The sequence below is a fragment of the Trichechus manatus genome, unplaced genomic scaffold (genome assembly GCF_000243295.1).
Source record: "Trichechus manatus latirostris isolate Lorelei unplaced genomic scaffold, TriManLat1.0 scaffold00027, whole genome shotgun sequence".
Lineage (NCBI taxonomy): Eukaryota > Metazoa > Chordata > Mammalia > Sirenia > Trichechidae > Trichechus > Trichechus manatus.
The window spans coordinates 18,011,813-18,028,745 of NW_004443963.1; the positions used below are offsets into that span (position 1 = coordinate 18,011,813).

The following is a 16,933-nucleotide window of genomic DNA, read 5'->3' on the forward strand; positions in this document are numbered from 1 at the left end:
GGAAAGGAGGAGTGTGCTGTCACAGTATAGGGAGAGCAGCTAGGGTCACATAGCAATGTGTGTATAAATTTTTGTATGAGAGACTAACTTGAATTGCAAACTTTCACTTAAAGCACAATTAAAAAAAAAAAAAAACAGCAGCTCCAAAATGACATGGCAAGAAATACTGCCCTCTCTTTGCCTTATTCCCAAGTTTTAGGATAATTTTTCCTAACTCCTGTTTCTGAGCAGACATTTGTTCTGCTGGCTTTCTCCGCTCGCTGCCTCCCATGGACACCCCACCTGCCCTTTTGACTTGAGGTGTCTCTTCTATTGTATGTGATTCCCTGCTGTCTGCTCATACTTATGAATAAAGAAAATGAAGATCTAAGCTGAGCGGAGTTAGGAGTGGGCCTGGCTTCCCAGCATGGTGAGGTCTCAGGGTGATAGCTTCTCTCAGTCCTTGGCGAGGGGGTGGGATGGGGTGGGTCTACAGGCTGGCATCCTCCTGGGAAAGGGGGGCTGGGGCAGGGCTGGCTTTATGAGCATACAGTATGTGCAGTTGCACAGGGTTCTGCACTGAGAAGGGTCCCATGCTTGGTTTAATGCTCTGGGGTCACCATTTTGAAATATTTAATAATTTATGAACCAGGGGCGCTGCATTTTCATTTTACTTTTGCACTGGGCCCCGCAAGTTATGTAGCTGGTCTTGGCTGGAGGTCAGGTTCAACGGAGAGTTTTTTAGTAGAGCCGTGAACACTCACGGGCCAGCCCTGTACTGGATGCTGGCGGCTCAGGTACACCAGACCTACTCCATCCTCAAGGTCCTCCCAGTCCTTTATGCCTAGAACAGGAAGTGACTGAGATGGCGTGGGTGGGGAGGGCAAGACATTGCTGTAAAGCCCAAACCTCCAGTCTCGTTTCCACCCAAGACCCATCCCCAGAGCTGTCCGCCCGCTCCCTGTAGTCCCACCCAACTCGGTGCTATAAATGTTCTGTTTCCTGAGTAACAGGCCTGACATCCGAGGATGTTTTCTCCCTTCCTGCCCCTCCCCTTCCCCAAATTACTGGCTCCTTCTCAAGCTGTGGAGGAAGACATAGATGCTCCGAGCTGGAAGGTTCCTTAGAGGTCACAGCCTTCAACTTCACATGAATTGTAATTATCTTGGCAGCCTTAGCTGGGACCCAGAGGCCAGCCCCCTGCTTGCATGCTGCCACTGCAGGGAACTCACTACTTCACAAGGCAGCCAATCTCAGATTGGGACAGCCTAAAAGGACATCATGTTTGGGAAAGTAGAGGGTCAGCGAGAACAAGGGAAACCCTCCGTGAGAAGGACTGACACAATAGCCCCAACAACAGCTCAGATATACCAATGACCATGAACATGACACAAGGCCGGGCAGCGTTTAGTTCAGTTATATATAAGGTTGCTGTGAGTTGCAGCCGACCAGGGCAACTAACAACAATAACTTTCTAGAAAGTTCTTTCTTTTACTGAGGTGAAATTTGTCTTACTGTAACTCCCACCTGATGGTACCATTCATCCAGTAAATCAACCCTTATTAAGCACCAACTACATGCCAGGCATTGTGCTGGGCAATGGGACACAAGGATGAACAAGACAGACACCATCCATGATCTCATGGAGCTCACAGTTGAGAAAACAGATATAAAACAGATAACCCCAAATAAATTCCAAATGGGGATCAAAGTTGTCACAAAGAAGTAAAGAAAGCATGGTATAGGGGCCTGATTTAGATTGGGGGGTCAGGGTACACTTCCCCGAGGAAGGCTGAGTAAAAGCTGACCAGGCATAGGGTGGAGGAAGGATGTCCCAGGTAGAGGGAACAGCATGCCTGAGACGGGCGTTTGAAGAAAGGATGGCAGAGTGGAGGGGGCCGCTGGAGCCCAGAGATTGCAGGGCTGGGTGCTGAGTGATGAGACCAGAGAGGTGGGCAGGGGCCTGATCATGCAGGGCCTGGAGGCTGCCAGGATGGGCGTCACTGACACACTCACAATAGCCCTTCAGAAGTTGAAAAGCTGCTCTTTTTCTCCCTGAGGCTTCCCTTCTTAAGGTGAAATGCCCCTGGCCCCTCCCACCGTTTCTCAAAGGACAGCATTCCTAGAGGCCACCCCTGCTGGACTCAATTCTGGCTGTCATGGTCCCTCTTGCAATATGGTGAGGGAACAGGACCCCAACCTCCCGATGGGGCTAGTGGTGGGGGGATGTGCTGTCCATGCCCCAGGGCTGCGCAGAACTGTGGTGACCTGTGGCCTGCCGCTTCCAGGCCATGCTCACCCTCCAAGCCTGGTCTCTCCCACCATGGAACTAACCACAGCTGATTTCTGAGCCCCAGCACCAAGCAGTGTATTTATCCCTACTGATTTCATACTGCGATGATTTCTTGGCATCCTGTTTCAGTCTCTCATTACATTTACTTCCTGAGTTTGATCAGCCCAGGACAGAGAGCCCCGTGGCACCTCACTAGAGACTCTCTGCCAGTGTAACAAAGCCTTGGTAATCATTTCTTTTCATGTATAGTTGAACCCACCTCCCTATCTTATCATTTAAGCTACACTTTCTGCCTTTGTCCATTAAGGGGTCACGAAATATTCAGTTATATCTCTGTTGAACTTGAGATAGCCTTTATTTATACTTGGGCTATACTTGATGTCTCATACTGGTAATTCTACCTCCTTCCCCAACTAAAAAAGTGAAATGAGGTTGGCTTGGCCATTGCCAGATGTGGGGAGGGGCCTGGGCTCTTCTGCTAAAAGCTTCTCCAAGGATTCTGATGCCTATTCTCTGGGGTAAACCAGGGCTGGAGGGCTGGACAGCCGGGACCACCACAGAATGAGCCAGAGCCTGGCCAAGGCCTTGGTTGGCATGGGCCTCACCTTCAATGAGAACAGGAAATGGAAAGCCCTTAAAAGCTTCTGCCTGTGATGGCTCCTGGGGCAGCTGAGGATAGTGTAAGCAGATAACCTGCGCCCTCCCCGCTCCTCACACCCCTGCACAGCCCTGCATGTCCTCGCACGCCTGCTCGGTGCTTCTCAAACTTCCAGGAGCAACAAGGTCACTGGCGCACATGCTAAAGTTCAGATTCCTTGGCCTCACTCCGGGGATCCGGACCTAGCAGGTGTGGGCAGGCCTAGGAACTTGCATTTAAAGCAGTGCTCAGATGGCCCTGATGAAGCTAGTCTGTGGGCTACTCTGGGAGAAACCAGTTCGCATGACCCAGCAGCCCCTCAGTGGAGCACTTCAAGGTGGCAATTGTGACTTCCAGTTTCGGGAAACGCAGAGGGAGGAGCAGTATGGGGAGGGGCTCCATCTCTGCATCTGTATCCAGGATCTGATAATTTTCCTGACAAGTGGGAGTACTTTGTGAACAGACCAGTGGGGACTCAACATAGGATTTTTTACGATCGTTAATAATGTTAATAAAAATAGCAGTAACATCTGTAACAGGGCATCTTGGCCCTCAGGGTGGGAAGGAGAGGCTGGGTCAAGATTTATCATTCCCTGGAAATATCTTCTCCTAAGTAGTGCAGGGAACAGCTTCCCATCCCGACTCTTATAGGCTCTTGCGAAGCACAAAGTCAATAAGAATTGTTCCTCAGCCTTGGACTAGAGCTTTCTAAAAAGCCCAGGCAGGCACGTCCCTTCTGTGGTCTCACCGAGAGTTTCTTTTATCCAAAGTGTCCATCAGTGGGACTTTAAAAAGCAAAGGAAATTGAATCCTCTTTAGGCACCATCCAGGGGTATGATGAAAATAAGAACATTGACTGTTTGCTGAGTACTCACTGTGTGCCTGATGCTGGGCGTTATCTTGTTTACTCTTCACACTAGCACTGCCGAGGGAGGAACTGTGGTACATTCCATTTCACAGGTGAGGCACAGTGACTTGCCTAAGTCCTAGGGCTGGTAAGGCATAGAGCCAGGAATTGAACCCAGGGAGCTTGGCTCCATGAGCTGGGATTAGGTCCTGATTCTGTGGGACTTGCTGGGTGTATTTATCAGGAATGCGTTTGGCTGCAAGTAGCAGAAAACCCAGCCAACAGTGGCTCAACAAATCCTGTTTGCTTGTTTTTTTCTCTAACATAACACAAAGTTCCGAGGTCTGAGGTTACTGGTGATGGCTTTGTGATATGGGGCCGATATCCCTGTGATTTTTTAGATCTTTCTTTTATGGTCACAAGGTGGCTGTTGAAGTCATGGACATCATATCTGTATTGACAGCAGGAAGAAAGGGTGAAAGAGAGGTGGGGCTATGCCAACCATGCTTGTCCACTTTGATCAGGAAAACAACATTTCCTTTCCTGTCCCAGCACACTTGGCCAGAACTGGGTCTTGTGGCCAACCTTAACTGCAAGGGAGTCTATTGTTACTGTTGTTAGGTGCCGTCAAGTAGGTTCCGACTCATAGCGACCCTCTGCACCACAGAACGAAACACTGCCTGGTCTTGTGCCATGCTCACAATCATTGTGCTTGAGCCCATTGTTGCAGCCACTGTGTCAATCCTTCTCATCGAGGGTCTTCCTCTTTTTCACTGACCCTGTACTTTACCAAGCCTGATGTCCTGCTCCAGGGACTGATCCCTCCTCCTGACAATATGTTCAAAGTATGTAAGATGTAGTCTCGCCATCCTTCCTTCTAAGGAGCATTCTGGTTGTACTTCTTCCAAGACAGATTTGTTTGTTCTTTTGGCAGTCCATGGTATATTCAATATTCTTTGCCAACACCATAATTCAAAGACATCAATTCTTCTTCTGTCTTCCTTATTCATTGTCCAGCTTTCGCATGCATATGATGCGATTGAAAGTACCATGGCTTGGGTCAGGCACACCTTAGTCTTCAAGGTAACATCTTTGCTTTTCAACACTTTAAAGAGGTCGTTTGCAGCAGATTTGCCCAATCAAGGGAGTCTAGGAAAGCTGAAAACAATCAGAAAAAGGGATAATGCACACTGGGTGGTCAGCTCTGAGTCAGCCACATTCCTCTCTCTCAGGCTCCGCTTCTTTGTCTGCCCTTGGCCAAAGCTGTGGCCCTACCACATCTCCAAGCCCTGGCCAGAATCTCCAGAGCTCTGCCTGGGCTGACGGGGCAGAGCCCATGATCTGTCGGAGAAATCTAAATCAAATACCAATCAGTGCAAGCTATGCAAAGGTCAGTGCCCAGCACCCCCTGGCTCTGTCACTGACTTTACACCCTGATTTATCCATCCTAGACTCTATAGGCCAGTCTTCCCTGAGGACTTGGGGTTCTGAGAGCAGGGCATCGCTGAGTCATCATCCTGGAGTCTCCCAGAGCCTGGCCTCTGGCTGACCTGGCACAAGGGAGGTCCGTGGCATGTTTGTTTCATGTCCCTGTGTCAAGGTACCACAGATATGGGGGAGAGGGTATCTGGGGCCATTTTCTTTAAGCTGAGCTGACTATTGGGTGGGAACCTTGGTGTGGATTTCTTTTCATTTGCATATAGAGCAGGGTGGGAGAGAAGGTGATGGGCCCTGTTTGGGTCTGTTTCCATGAAAACAGTGGTGGTGAGGATGAGGGAATGTCACCAGAGATCCTAGAACACAGTCCGGCGAGTCAGACACGAATCATGAATCAGGCAAGACTCTCAATTATATGGCACAGGAACCCGCCCAACCTGGTTTAAGGGAGTTTATCTGAAAAGCTGAAGAGTCTCTGGCTTCGGGGTTCACTCCATCCAGAATCCTGAATGATGTCACCAGGCTGTGTGCCCTTCCATCCCACAGCTCAGCTGGTCCCTCTTCTGTGCTGACCACCATCACTGGCAGTTTTCCTCTCAGGTGGCAATTTTGCTATGGGCAGCTCTGGGGTTATGGTTTACTCCCACCAGTTCACTATAAAGACTTTCTTTTCCTGGCCATTCCATTGACTCCTGAAACTCGGCCTCCCTGGCGTGGATTGGCTGGCTTTGGTCATATGCTCATCCCTGAGCCAATCACTGTGGCCAAGGTGAGACAGAGCTCTGATTGGCCAGACCTTGGTCAAGGCCCACCCCTGCCTCTGGGTGTGAGGTGGGCCCCACTGATACCACATGGCCTGAGAGTGGGGAAGAGTGGATCCCAGAAAATCTTAGGGCTGTTACCAAGCTGAGAAGGGCAGTGGGGCAGCATGAACCCACAGACTGTTTCAATGATCAAATGTTTACCGAGTGCCTCTCCTGTGCTGGGCATATCTGGGCAGGGTTGGTTCCTTCTGGAGGCTCTGAGGGAGAATCCCTTCCATGCCTTGTTGTTCCTTGGCTTGTAGGAGCATCACTTCAATCTCTGCTTCCATCTTCACATCACCTTTTCTGCGTTTCTCTTTTTATAAGGAAGGACACTTGTCAATGGATTTAGAGCGCATCCGGATAATCCAGGATGATCTCATCTCAAGATCCCTAACTTAATTCCATCTGCAAAGATCTTTTTTCCAAATAAGGTCACATTCACAGGTTCCAGGTGGACATATCTTTTGGAGGGCCAACATTCAACCCACTGCAGGGACCAGTCAAAAACTTGACTGAAGGAACTGTAAAAATGGTGTGGGGGAGATGTCTGACCTTCTCTAACTTCACAAGGAGGAAAGAGGATCAATATCAACAGCCCAAGGCTGATTCCTATGAGGCAGAGATCAGATGTGACTCCTCTCTCCTTCATCTTTACCAATTCTGACACCAACCATCCCTCCTGTGGCACTCTACTTCTCTGCTGGGTTCAATAATTCATTGCAATGGCCACGCAGAACTCACAGACAATATTCACGTTTATGGGGTTTATTAGGGAAGTAACAGGTTACAATTCAAATTGAGGAATGCTCAGGATACAGTTCTCCCATCAGGACAGCCTCTTAGCTGTGCTCACAGGTACACTTCTCTCTGGCCATCGGCCTCTGCCCTGCTCAGACAAGTGTTCCAAAGCTCTTTTAGCTCTGCCAATAAGTGCCCCGAGACACCGTATTCCACCAGTAAGCCTTAGCCCGAAGGCGCTCAGCTTTCTCACTCTGAGGGCGGAGCTGTCTCCTGCCGGTCTCCTGGTTCTACTGCCTCTGCTGCCACTGTTTCTGTGCCACTGCTTCTTGCCGTCTTCTGGGTTACAGCTCTCTCTCTCGGTCTTCTAGTTCCAGGAGCTTCACAGCACAGGGTTCCCAGGTCCAAAGGACGCACCTCGCTCCTGGCTCTTCTTCCTTGGTGGTGGTGAGATTCTCTTTTCCTGACCTTGGGATGGCTCATTTTAAGCCTATTGGGGTGGCAAAACTGACCAATCCCCTTGGTGGACCACAATTACCATATTTGCACAGTCCCACCCTAGTGATTGGTTACAAGACCATGGCGAGAAAGGTCACACAAAAGCAATACATCACACCACAAGGACCCAGAGATAGGGTTGCCAGATTTAGCAAATAAAAATACAGGACACCTAGTTATATTTGGATTTCAGGTAAACAACAAATAATTTTTTAGTATAAATATGTGCCATGCAATATTTGAGATAAATTTATACTAAAAAACTACTCATTGTTTGTCTGAAATTCAAACTTAATTGGGCATCCTGTATTTTATCTAGCAACCCTACCCAGAGATAGTCATTGGAGTGGATTCACCTGAATGGAGGCTTGTAGAGAGAAGGTTCAGGGTCTCCTGCCACTGAGGTTCCCAGAGTTGTCCCGTTTCTACCTGCCTAGGTTTGTTTCCTGGGTGGTGCAAACAATTAACACGCCCGTTGTCTAACTGAAAGGTTGGAGATTAGAATCCACCCAGAGATGCCTCAGAAGAAGGTCTGGCAATCTACTTCTGAAAAATCAGCCACTGACAACCCTGTGGAGCACATTTCTACTCTGACACACATGGGGTCGCCATGAGTTGGATGGCTGCTGGTGTGTTTTGGTTTGGGGTCTGTCTATGAAGCCCTTCCTTTGACTTTGTGGTCCACCAGGCGTTCTTCCCTCAAGCTCTCCCTTCACTCTGAACTTGACCTGAGTTGGATTCCTAGTGTCAGTTTTCTTACCAGTCAAATGGGCCCAGTAACCTCTGTTCTTCTGGTCTCATAAGATTTGTGTGAGGATCCGAGGGTGAAAATGACCCATAAATCATAAAGTGCTGGCCAAGGTCAAGGGTTACTATCATTACTGCTTAATTCAGTCTTTCTACAATTTCCTTCCCTTCTCCCTCTCTCCTCCCTTGAACACCTACTACGTGCTTGGTGCCAGAGCATCGGTTGGCATAAGTTGGTGATCTAGTTATCAACCAACACAAGCATGAGTCATCACAACTGCCTCCTGACAGCTGATCTGCGATTTCCAGCATCTCAGCTTCCCTTTTTCCATTAGCTACATCTTAAATTACATTTTAAGAAAGCCCCCGCGGGCCCCTTGCAAAGATTGAGAAAACACCCTATTTTTATCAGCTTCACATAGAAATCATCTCCTGGGCGGGGTATTTCCTGGAAAGATGGTGAATCTCAGTCATTTTATGTAGCTTCTTATCAGCTCTAAGCTAAAAGGCTTTCTTTTTTTCCCCTGATCTTGTCTCTTAAGTTATTTATTTGATAAGCTCAGATGGGGTGCCTGCCTCTAAGCCAGGTCCTGGGCTTGGTGCTGCGGACTGAGCTGGGACTCCGAGCCAGCCTCGGCTCTGAGGAATGGGGACATGTACAGAGTATGTCTCAGAGCCAGAGGTGCCCTGGTGGGGTCAGAGTGGACACAAGGCAGAGAGCACAACTCTGCCCAGGGATGCAGGGGCCTGGATCCCTAGAAAGGCATGCCAGACTGGTGAATGCAAAGGCAAGTAGGCCTGAAACAGCCAGGTGCATTCTGGGAACTGGAGATGTTTGATGTCCCTGGAGGCAGGGCAAGTGGTGGGCAGTGCTAGGAGATAAGGTCAGAGAGGGGGCTGTGGTGAGCTTCTGGAGGCCCTTAATGCCTGGGCTTTTCTAGCAGGTGGTGGGATCCAAGAAAGGGCTTAAACAGACCTCATGTGAACAGAGGCAGCAAAGAAGACTCAGGTATAATAATAGCTTACACTTCTTTAGCGCTTACTTGTACCAGTGTTCTAAGCACTGACTATGTATATGAACGTTTAATCCTCTCCACACCCTGTGAAGCTAGTTCAGTGACTTGCTCAAGATCACACAGCATGTAAGCAGCAGAGTTGGGATATGAACCCCCGCAGGCTGGTGCCATGCCCTAACGATTGGACAACACTGCCCCCAGGGATGCTGGCCTTGTTTATAAGCTGCAGCTGAAGGGAGTGCATACGAGATACAAGGTGGCCTGGCTTGCTTCTCACCTTGCTGAGGGCTGATGGGTTGGGAGTGGGGGAGTAGACCACACAGAACTTCCAGATCCCCCCACTACCTGGCTGTGTGACCTGGGCAAATTGTGCAATCTTTCTGAGCCTCACTTTCCTCAATGGCAGCAGATGTCATAATCCTACCATGGGGGGAAGATTATCTGAGGCTCAGGGGCGGATGACCCAATAAGCAAGGTAAGCAGAGGCTTACTTGTGCTTACTTACTAATCTGTAGTGAACAATTTCATGATAAAGATGTGGTGCAACCCATGTGAAATTGTTCATTACAGATTAGTAAGTAAGCACAAGTAAGCCTGTGCTTACCTTGCTTACTGGTCATCTGCCCCTGTCAGGGACTGTAAATTTGAAATGAGGCTTTGATTCTGTAAGAAGGTGGTGTGAGGTTGGGAGAGAGACAGATGTCAGCCATACCTAGAGAAACTGAATCTTTGATGTGGTGAAAAAATGTGAAATTGTTCACTACAGATGATCTGGTAAGGAAGGTAAGCAGCATGCTTACCTTACCTGTTGGGTAGTCTGCTCTTGCTGAGGGTAGATGTGTACAGTGCTTGGCACATAGTGAATGCTGCGGAGACACTTCAGAATCTAGCTAGGACTCTGAGTTGCAAGTGGCAAAAACTCAATTCAAATGGCTCCCAAGCCACAAAGGTGGTAGATTGGCTCATATAACTGAAAAGAAGAGAAGACAGATCTGGGATTTGTGTTCAGCTAGAGGCAGGTGCTCTAACCATATGGTCAGGATGCTCTTATCTTGGCCTTCCTCTGTGTTGGCAAAATTCTGAGGCCACAGTGGAGACAACATGGCTACCGGTGCCTCCAGGTTTCTAGGCAGCGGCTCAGCAAGAGAGCACCACTTTCCCAGCAGTCCCAGCTCAATGGCTGGGTTGCCCCTCATTGGCCCAACCTGGGGTCACATGGTCATCATGAACCAATCACGGCGCCTAGGGGTATGACGTCCTGGTTGACCAGACCTGGGTCTCTGGGTCTCTCCTGGGAGCCAGGGGAACTGGGGGTGGGGGAGGGAGTTCCTTGGCTGGAATAAGTGGGGGCGTGCCCTCACCCTCCCTATGCAGCCCTGGCACAGCCCCCATCCCAGCATGGCCATCCCAGAGCTCTGGGGCCCCTCTCCCCAGATGACAGCCTGGGAACTGGGTTCAGCACTCCCGGGGTGATTTCAGGATGGAGTGCTCACTTTAAGGCAAAATTACTTACCTAATTAGGCGCTCAGGAGCTGGCAGGAGGTAGTGGGGGTTTTGTTGATTTCTTTTTTTTTTTTTTTTTTTTAAGACTTTTAGCACTGATACTGTGAGAAAGTAACTGTGTAATTAAGGATTAATTTCTCACTCCTGCAAGTGATGTCTTACTGGAGGCCTGAGGGAAGTCAGCCTGGTGGTTAATCACCCACAGAACAGCCCCTTCCTCACTTTCTCTCTTTTAGAGAGTGGGGGACCCAGCTCCCACAGCTGTCATCCAGAATGGGAAGAGGAGGAAGGGTGAAGAAGATAGTTTCTTCCATCACAGGTGGCCTTCAGTAGAAAACGGGATGCCTTATTCACGCTAAATATATTCCCAGAGTGCTTACTGTTTATCAGGCGCCGGGCTTGGTGCTGGGGGTGTGTAAAGGAGTAAGATGAGGTCTGCAGAGGCGAGAGGTGCACACGCAGCGCCTGACATGGGCCCGTATGGGCCTGTGCTGTGGTGTCCCGGCCCACATTTCCTTACTGCATCCGAGCGTCTCCTGTGCTGCAGACAGTTCCCTGCGCACGGATAGCCTTCCACCTCTCTCCTCTGCCCGAGGGCTTTCTCCAGCACATTGGGGGCTTTGTCCCTCAACCAACAGGGGAGGGGAGTCAGTGGCTAATGCCCCAGCCTCCTGCCCTCCGGTGGTCCGATTCTAGGGCGTGCTCCACACAGTCTCTCAGAGCGTCCCCAGTGTGATTGCGCCCCAGTTGCCCACAGTGATGATCTGCTCGTTAACAGCCCTTCCTTGGCTTTTCTCGCTTTCCACCTCCCTCACTGTGCTTTCTGGGATCATTTCCCAAATAAACTGTGTTCCAGAGTCCTCGGTTCAGGTTCTGCTCTGGCGGAACCCAAAAGAGAAGGAGGTGTAAGCAGAGTGTGGAAGGAGCCAGAGCGGAGAGGGTGAATTCTGCCTTGTGGTACAGAGAGGGGGTGAGAAAAGGTTTGAGGGAGGATGTGACCTTGAGGATCAGAGTGAGAAGACAGAATTAGGCAGGTCATCTGTGGAAGTTTTGCTCTTGTCCCTTGTTACAGAAGGATATCCTATCCTGGGGGTGGGGCTGTAGTTGGTGGCCCTCACTTAATTAAGAACCGGAAGTCTCACCAGAGGACTCGATGAGACTTATCGCCCTGAGACAGTCTTTAAATCTTCAACCAAAACTATCCCTAAAATCACCATTTAGCAGAAAAGCAGAGTGCCACACAAAATGAAAGGGTATTACCTGTTAGATCTGTGCTCTACTAAAAAATAACCTGTACGAGTCCAAAAGGTCAACATTTAAACATTTAATCCAAAGCAAAGATGAGAAGATCATGGGGCAGGGAAACTAGAGTACTGGAATTGAAACAACCAGAACACAATTCAAGAGAATGTTGACACAATGTGAAGAATTTAACTACTGTCATTGATCAACTTGTGTGGACATTGCCAAATGGGAACCTAACTTGCTGTATAAACTTTCATCAAAAACACAATAAAATATTATTTAAAAAACAAAAACAAAAAAACAATAGTCTCAGACTAGGGATCTACAAGGGAAGATGGAACCTAAGTGGGAGGTGGGATGTGGAAGTCAGGGACCATGCAGGAGGTGGTCCTCAGAGTCTCCCATAGAATGTGGGGAGGCTCAAACGATTAACACAGGTAAATAATTAAAATTCTGTATCCATCCATCCATCTATCAAACATCTATGTCCATTGTGAAACTTCATGGCATGGGAATGGGTCTGGACTGGGAGAGCAGCAGTCACCAGCCACACTTCCTACCTTGTCTCTATTCCCCCATTTCCCTCTTGCTTCCACAGAGCCGCCCCTTCCTCTCCTCCAGCCCAGGCATGGCAGTAGCCCATATGATTGGCTTACAGCCCACAACCTTTGCTCTATTTGCTGAGCCTCTCCCACAAGACTGCCTGTCACTAAGTTAACCTAGGGTCTGGTGCCTGCCCTTGTCCCATCAGTGGCCATCCCTTTCCTGGGACCAGCCTATTGCTGCTTCTTGAGCTAGAGGATGAGGTGGGGCCTCGGCAACTAGAAAGGTCCCTGGCATGGCAGCCACCAGGGCCGTTGTTTTTGAATAGGGAGGGTGGACTCCAAACAATCTGGTAGCTACAAAGCCCTATTGCTATGACCTGTTTTCCTTTAGGGGAGTCCCTCAAAGTGCGTGAGGGCTTCATGTAACATCAACAGTTAGACAAGAGGAGAAGAGGAGCGCCTTCTACCTTGTGCTAGGCGTGTGGTGTGCTAAGTGGTTCCGATGCGTCCTCCCCCATGTGTAGTGGTCAAGAGCTTGGGCCTCCCAGTCCAGCCTCCACCACAAACTTGTGATGTTACTTTGGACAAGTCATTTCAACTCTCTGGGCCTCAGTTTTTCACCCACAAAATGATGATAACTCTGGGGTTTGTGAGGTGCCTAGCATCCACTAAGTATCGGTGGTTAGTAACCTACAAGAATGCTGAGGTAAGCATGATTTTACCCAGGAAATGGAGGCCCAGAGGTGCAGTGGCTTGTCCAAGATCATGCTGGTGCCGGGTGAAAACCCCAGGTTTTGCTCGGCATGATTTGCTACAGCCAATAAACAAGAGGCTGAGGTGGGAGATCAGAAAGATGCCTTTATCTCGTTGCGCAAGGAAAGGCGCAGCCAGAGCTGTTGCCTCCAAGACTGCTCGAAGGAAACTTGGGGAGGTGGGCTTTTACTGAGAGCAGACAAGGAAATGTAAATTCATCATGAATATTCAGGATTGACCTTCAAGCAGGCGCTCAGAGCTTGGGGATGACTATGTATTTTCTTTAGACAAGGATTCAATTCTCCGGGATGGAGGAAGAGGTTGATTTTCTTTCATTAGGATGTTAAGTCTCTATACAGAGGCGAGTTGAGGCCACCTATGGCCCGTTCTGTGGTTATCTTGTCAAGGACAATTTCAGAAGCATGTGGAGACTATTTTGCTCAGTGTAGGAGGACAAACTAGAGCAGGTGTTTCTTAGAAGGGTTGGGCTGTAAGGCTGCCTGCCTCACTGGTGTGTGTCAGACCCCAGAGCCCAGGCTCTGCACAGGGAGGCACTGGCTTAGGGATTCATTTCTTCCAACCCCCTGTCTTAGTTCCCTAGTGCTGCTGTAACAGAAATATAACAAGTGGGTGACTTTAATGAACAGAGATTTATTTTCTCACAGTTCAGGAGGCTAGAAGTCCAAATTCAAGGCGCCAGCTTTAGAGGAAGGCTTTCTCTCTTTTGGCTCTGGGGGAAGGTCCTTGTCTCTTTTCAGCTTCTGTTCCTTGGTTCCTTGACGATTTTTATGTGGCGTGACATCTATCTTCCCCTATCTGTGCCTGCTCCTGTGCCTAAGCTGCTCCTTTTAGATCTCAAAAATGATCGACTTAAGGCACACCCCACGCTGATACAACCTCATTAACACGACAAAGAGAACCCTATTCCCAGATGGGATTATATCCACATGTATGTTGTAGTTGTGTGCCGTCGAATCGATTCCAGTCCATAGTGACCCCAAGTGACAGAGTAGAACTGCCCCAAAGAGTTTCCTAGTACACTAATCTTTACAGGAGGCTGTAATCTCTGCCTGGTCTTTTCTCCCTCAGAGCCGCTGTTGGGTTTGAACCCCGACCTTTTGGTTAACAGATGAGGGCTTAAACGTTTCTCCACCAGGGCTCCTATCCACATGTATAGGGGTTAGGATTTGCAACACATATTTTTTGGGGACATAGTTCAATCCATAACACTTACCTTCAGGCAACTCCACCTCCCCCCTTGGTGAATGACGTCGTCATTCTCCCTCTGCCCCAGGAAGTCAGCCTTGAAACCTTAAGCTCTTTCATCCTAGAAGTGCCCCCTCACTGGTCTCTCTGGACTGCCCTGAGCTTCCCCCAGCCCACCCACTGCCCCCCTTGCCAGAGCTGGGCTCTTGCAGGACCAGGTTCTGTCTGGGGTGTCCCTTGAACCCCCACCTCCAGCATACCCAGCAAAGCATTAACTGAGCCTCTGGGGACCCAACTCTCCCCTGGGGCTGGTGCCCATCCCCTTGGCAGAATCCAGAGAATCAGCGTGGAAGGAAGAGGACATGGTGTGGTGGAGTGGGGGTGGGGCGTGGGGCAGAGTGTGGTGGGGAGGGGCTGTCTGTAGCCGGGCCTGGCTCCCTGCCGTGGGATGATGCTCCTAGGCCCTTCGGGTGTGTGTGCCAGTGGGGGCGCCTGTTTGTGTGCCCTTGTGACCGCCCCCGCTGCGCCTCCGTCACACTCTTCTCCCTGGCTGCCTGGAGAGCTCTTTCTACAAAATATGAAAATGACAGTTTGGCTCACCCACGCGCGAAATCCTTACCCGGCCACTCCCTCGCTGCCCCTCTCACACTGCCCCTGGCCGCGCGCCTCAACCTTGCCCTCTCTTCCTGGCTGCTGCCCTGGCTCTCCTCCTCCCTCCTGCTCTTCCTCTCCTCCCTCACCTGCCAGGTCTCTGTCTCTAATTCTAGGTCTCTGCCACTTTTTTTGTTACTCCCCCTCATCTGAATTTGGGCTCGGTAGGAGTGTGCAGCGTATGAGGATGTGCGTGTGTACGCGTGCCTGTGTGCAGGTGTGTGTCTGTGTGTCTGTGTGTGTGTCGGAAAGAAAGCGCACAGGAGCTGAGTCTGTGCTTCAGTGAGCGGGGGGATGGATGGAGGCATTCCAGGCAAAGGGGCTTTCACTCAATTACTCTTCAAGCAGTGGGACGGGACGGGCGGCTTCACAACAGTCTGACGGGTTTGCATGGTGTGTAGGAAAAGCCTTCATTTCCCACTGACTGTGGTTGACAGGTGAAGCTGGCAGCAGTGTCGGGGCCCCGGGGTGGGGGGCTGGGAGAGAAAGGTTCCGGCCAGCAGGGCACCTCAGGTCAGGCTGGGGCTGCAGGCCCCGGCACCTCCATCAGCCTGTGGAGTTCTGTCTTTTGGGGTAGAGGGGAGTGGCAATTGAGTGTGGTAGGATCTGGCGGAAGCACAAGAAACCACAGAGGAGGGACCCTTGAGAGCTGCCTCCTGTGGGAGATCTGGGAAGACTTCCTGGAGGAGGCAAACTGCCTCCAAAGAACTGCAGGGCTGGATGTGTTTGGATGAGGGGGTGGATCTGTTTGGTTAGGTCCCAAGGAAGAGAACTAGGGCAGTGGGGAGGGCTCCAGGGTTGCCTTTGAATCTCTTCTCTCCCCAACTGCTGCTTTGGCCGGTAGGAACTGGGATGAGTCATCCTTGGGTCTGTAGCACCCAGACTGGCCTGGTTCATCATGGACGTGAGGACTCCGGGGATCTGCATGGAGCCGTAAAGCATGCATAGGGTTTCACGGACAGAGATGAGGGAAGGGCGTGCCAGGTAGAAGGGGCAGAGTGAGCAGAGCGTGGAGGCAGGAAGTGCAGGGAACCAGTGAGGCTGGAGCCTGGGTGCCTCCTCAGTGGGCTTGCTGGGCAGGTCTGATGGAGGAGAGAGTCGGTTATTCATGCAGGTAAAGGGGTCAGCGAGGAAAAACCACAAAGCACAACGTGCCTGCCATGTCGCTGGAGATGTGGTCTGGCGTGAGCCCCAGGTGGAGCCCAGAGGCCGGGGGAGTAAGGGGGGGGGTAGATCTAGTGTGACCCTGGCTCTACGCCTCTACCCTTTCACTGTGTGACCTGAGGCACCCAGTATCCCCTCTCTGAACCTTGTCTTCTCATCTGTAAGTCAGGGCTTCTAACCCTGGCTTGATGGGCTCATGAGGGTTTGGGGCAGTGTAAGGAGGGGATCTGCCCATGCCTCTGCCCACAACGAGGGCGTCACAACTTCTGATGATGTGACTGAGAGCCCAGGCATCCACTGGGGTCAGCCAGGGGATCCCTCCGTACCTCAGTCTCCTCCTCTTGGGCCTCTTTGCCCCTACCCCGCTGTGTCTAGTGGAATCCTCACAGTAGTCTTGGAGGTAGATGCTACCAGCCCCATTTTACAGAGGAGGAGACAGAGGCCCAGGGAACCAGCCCAAGGTCACATGCTGACTGAGGCAGAGCCAGGTTTCTGACCCCTGTTCTTACCCTTCCCAGGCACTCTGCGCGTGCTCCGAGATCCCCATGACTCCACCCATGGCCCAGCCGCCTTTCCTGCCATGTCCCTCACTGGTGTCTCTTCTCCTCTCTCCGCAGGATGGTCGAGTACTCCCTGGACCTTCAGAACATCAACCTGTCGGCCATCCGCACCGTGCGTGTCCTGAGGCCCCTCAAAGCTATCAACCGTGTGCCCAGTGAGTCTGTCCGCCCAGCCCCCAATCGCTGGCCCACCCAGCTAGCCCCCCATTGATTCACTCAAAAAAGACTAACACCTTCAAGTGCCTCTGCTGGGCACGGGGAATCCTATGGTGGCCTTACTAATGTGGGCTTGCTCCCATGGAGCCCAT

General features: G+C 50.7%; 1 protein-coding gene across 1 annotated transcript in view; it reads left to right on the forward strand.

The window, feature by feature from the left end:
- Positions 1 to 16,933, forward strand: part of CACNA1I (calcium voltage-gated channel subunit alpha1 I) — a 122,565-nt gene that overhangs the window by 30,448 nt on the left and 75,184 nt on the right. The window contains exon 4 of the mRNA XM_004373878.1: positions 16,683 to 16,780. Within this exon, the coding sequence (XP_004373935.1) occupies positions 16,683 to 16,780 (98 nt within the window). The remainder of the gene's footprint in view (positions 1 to 16,682; positions 16,781 to 16,933) is intronic.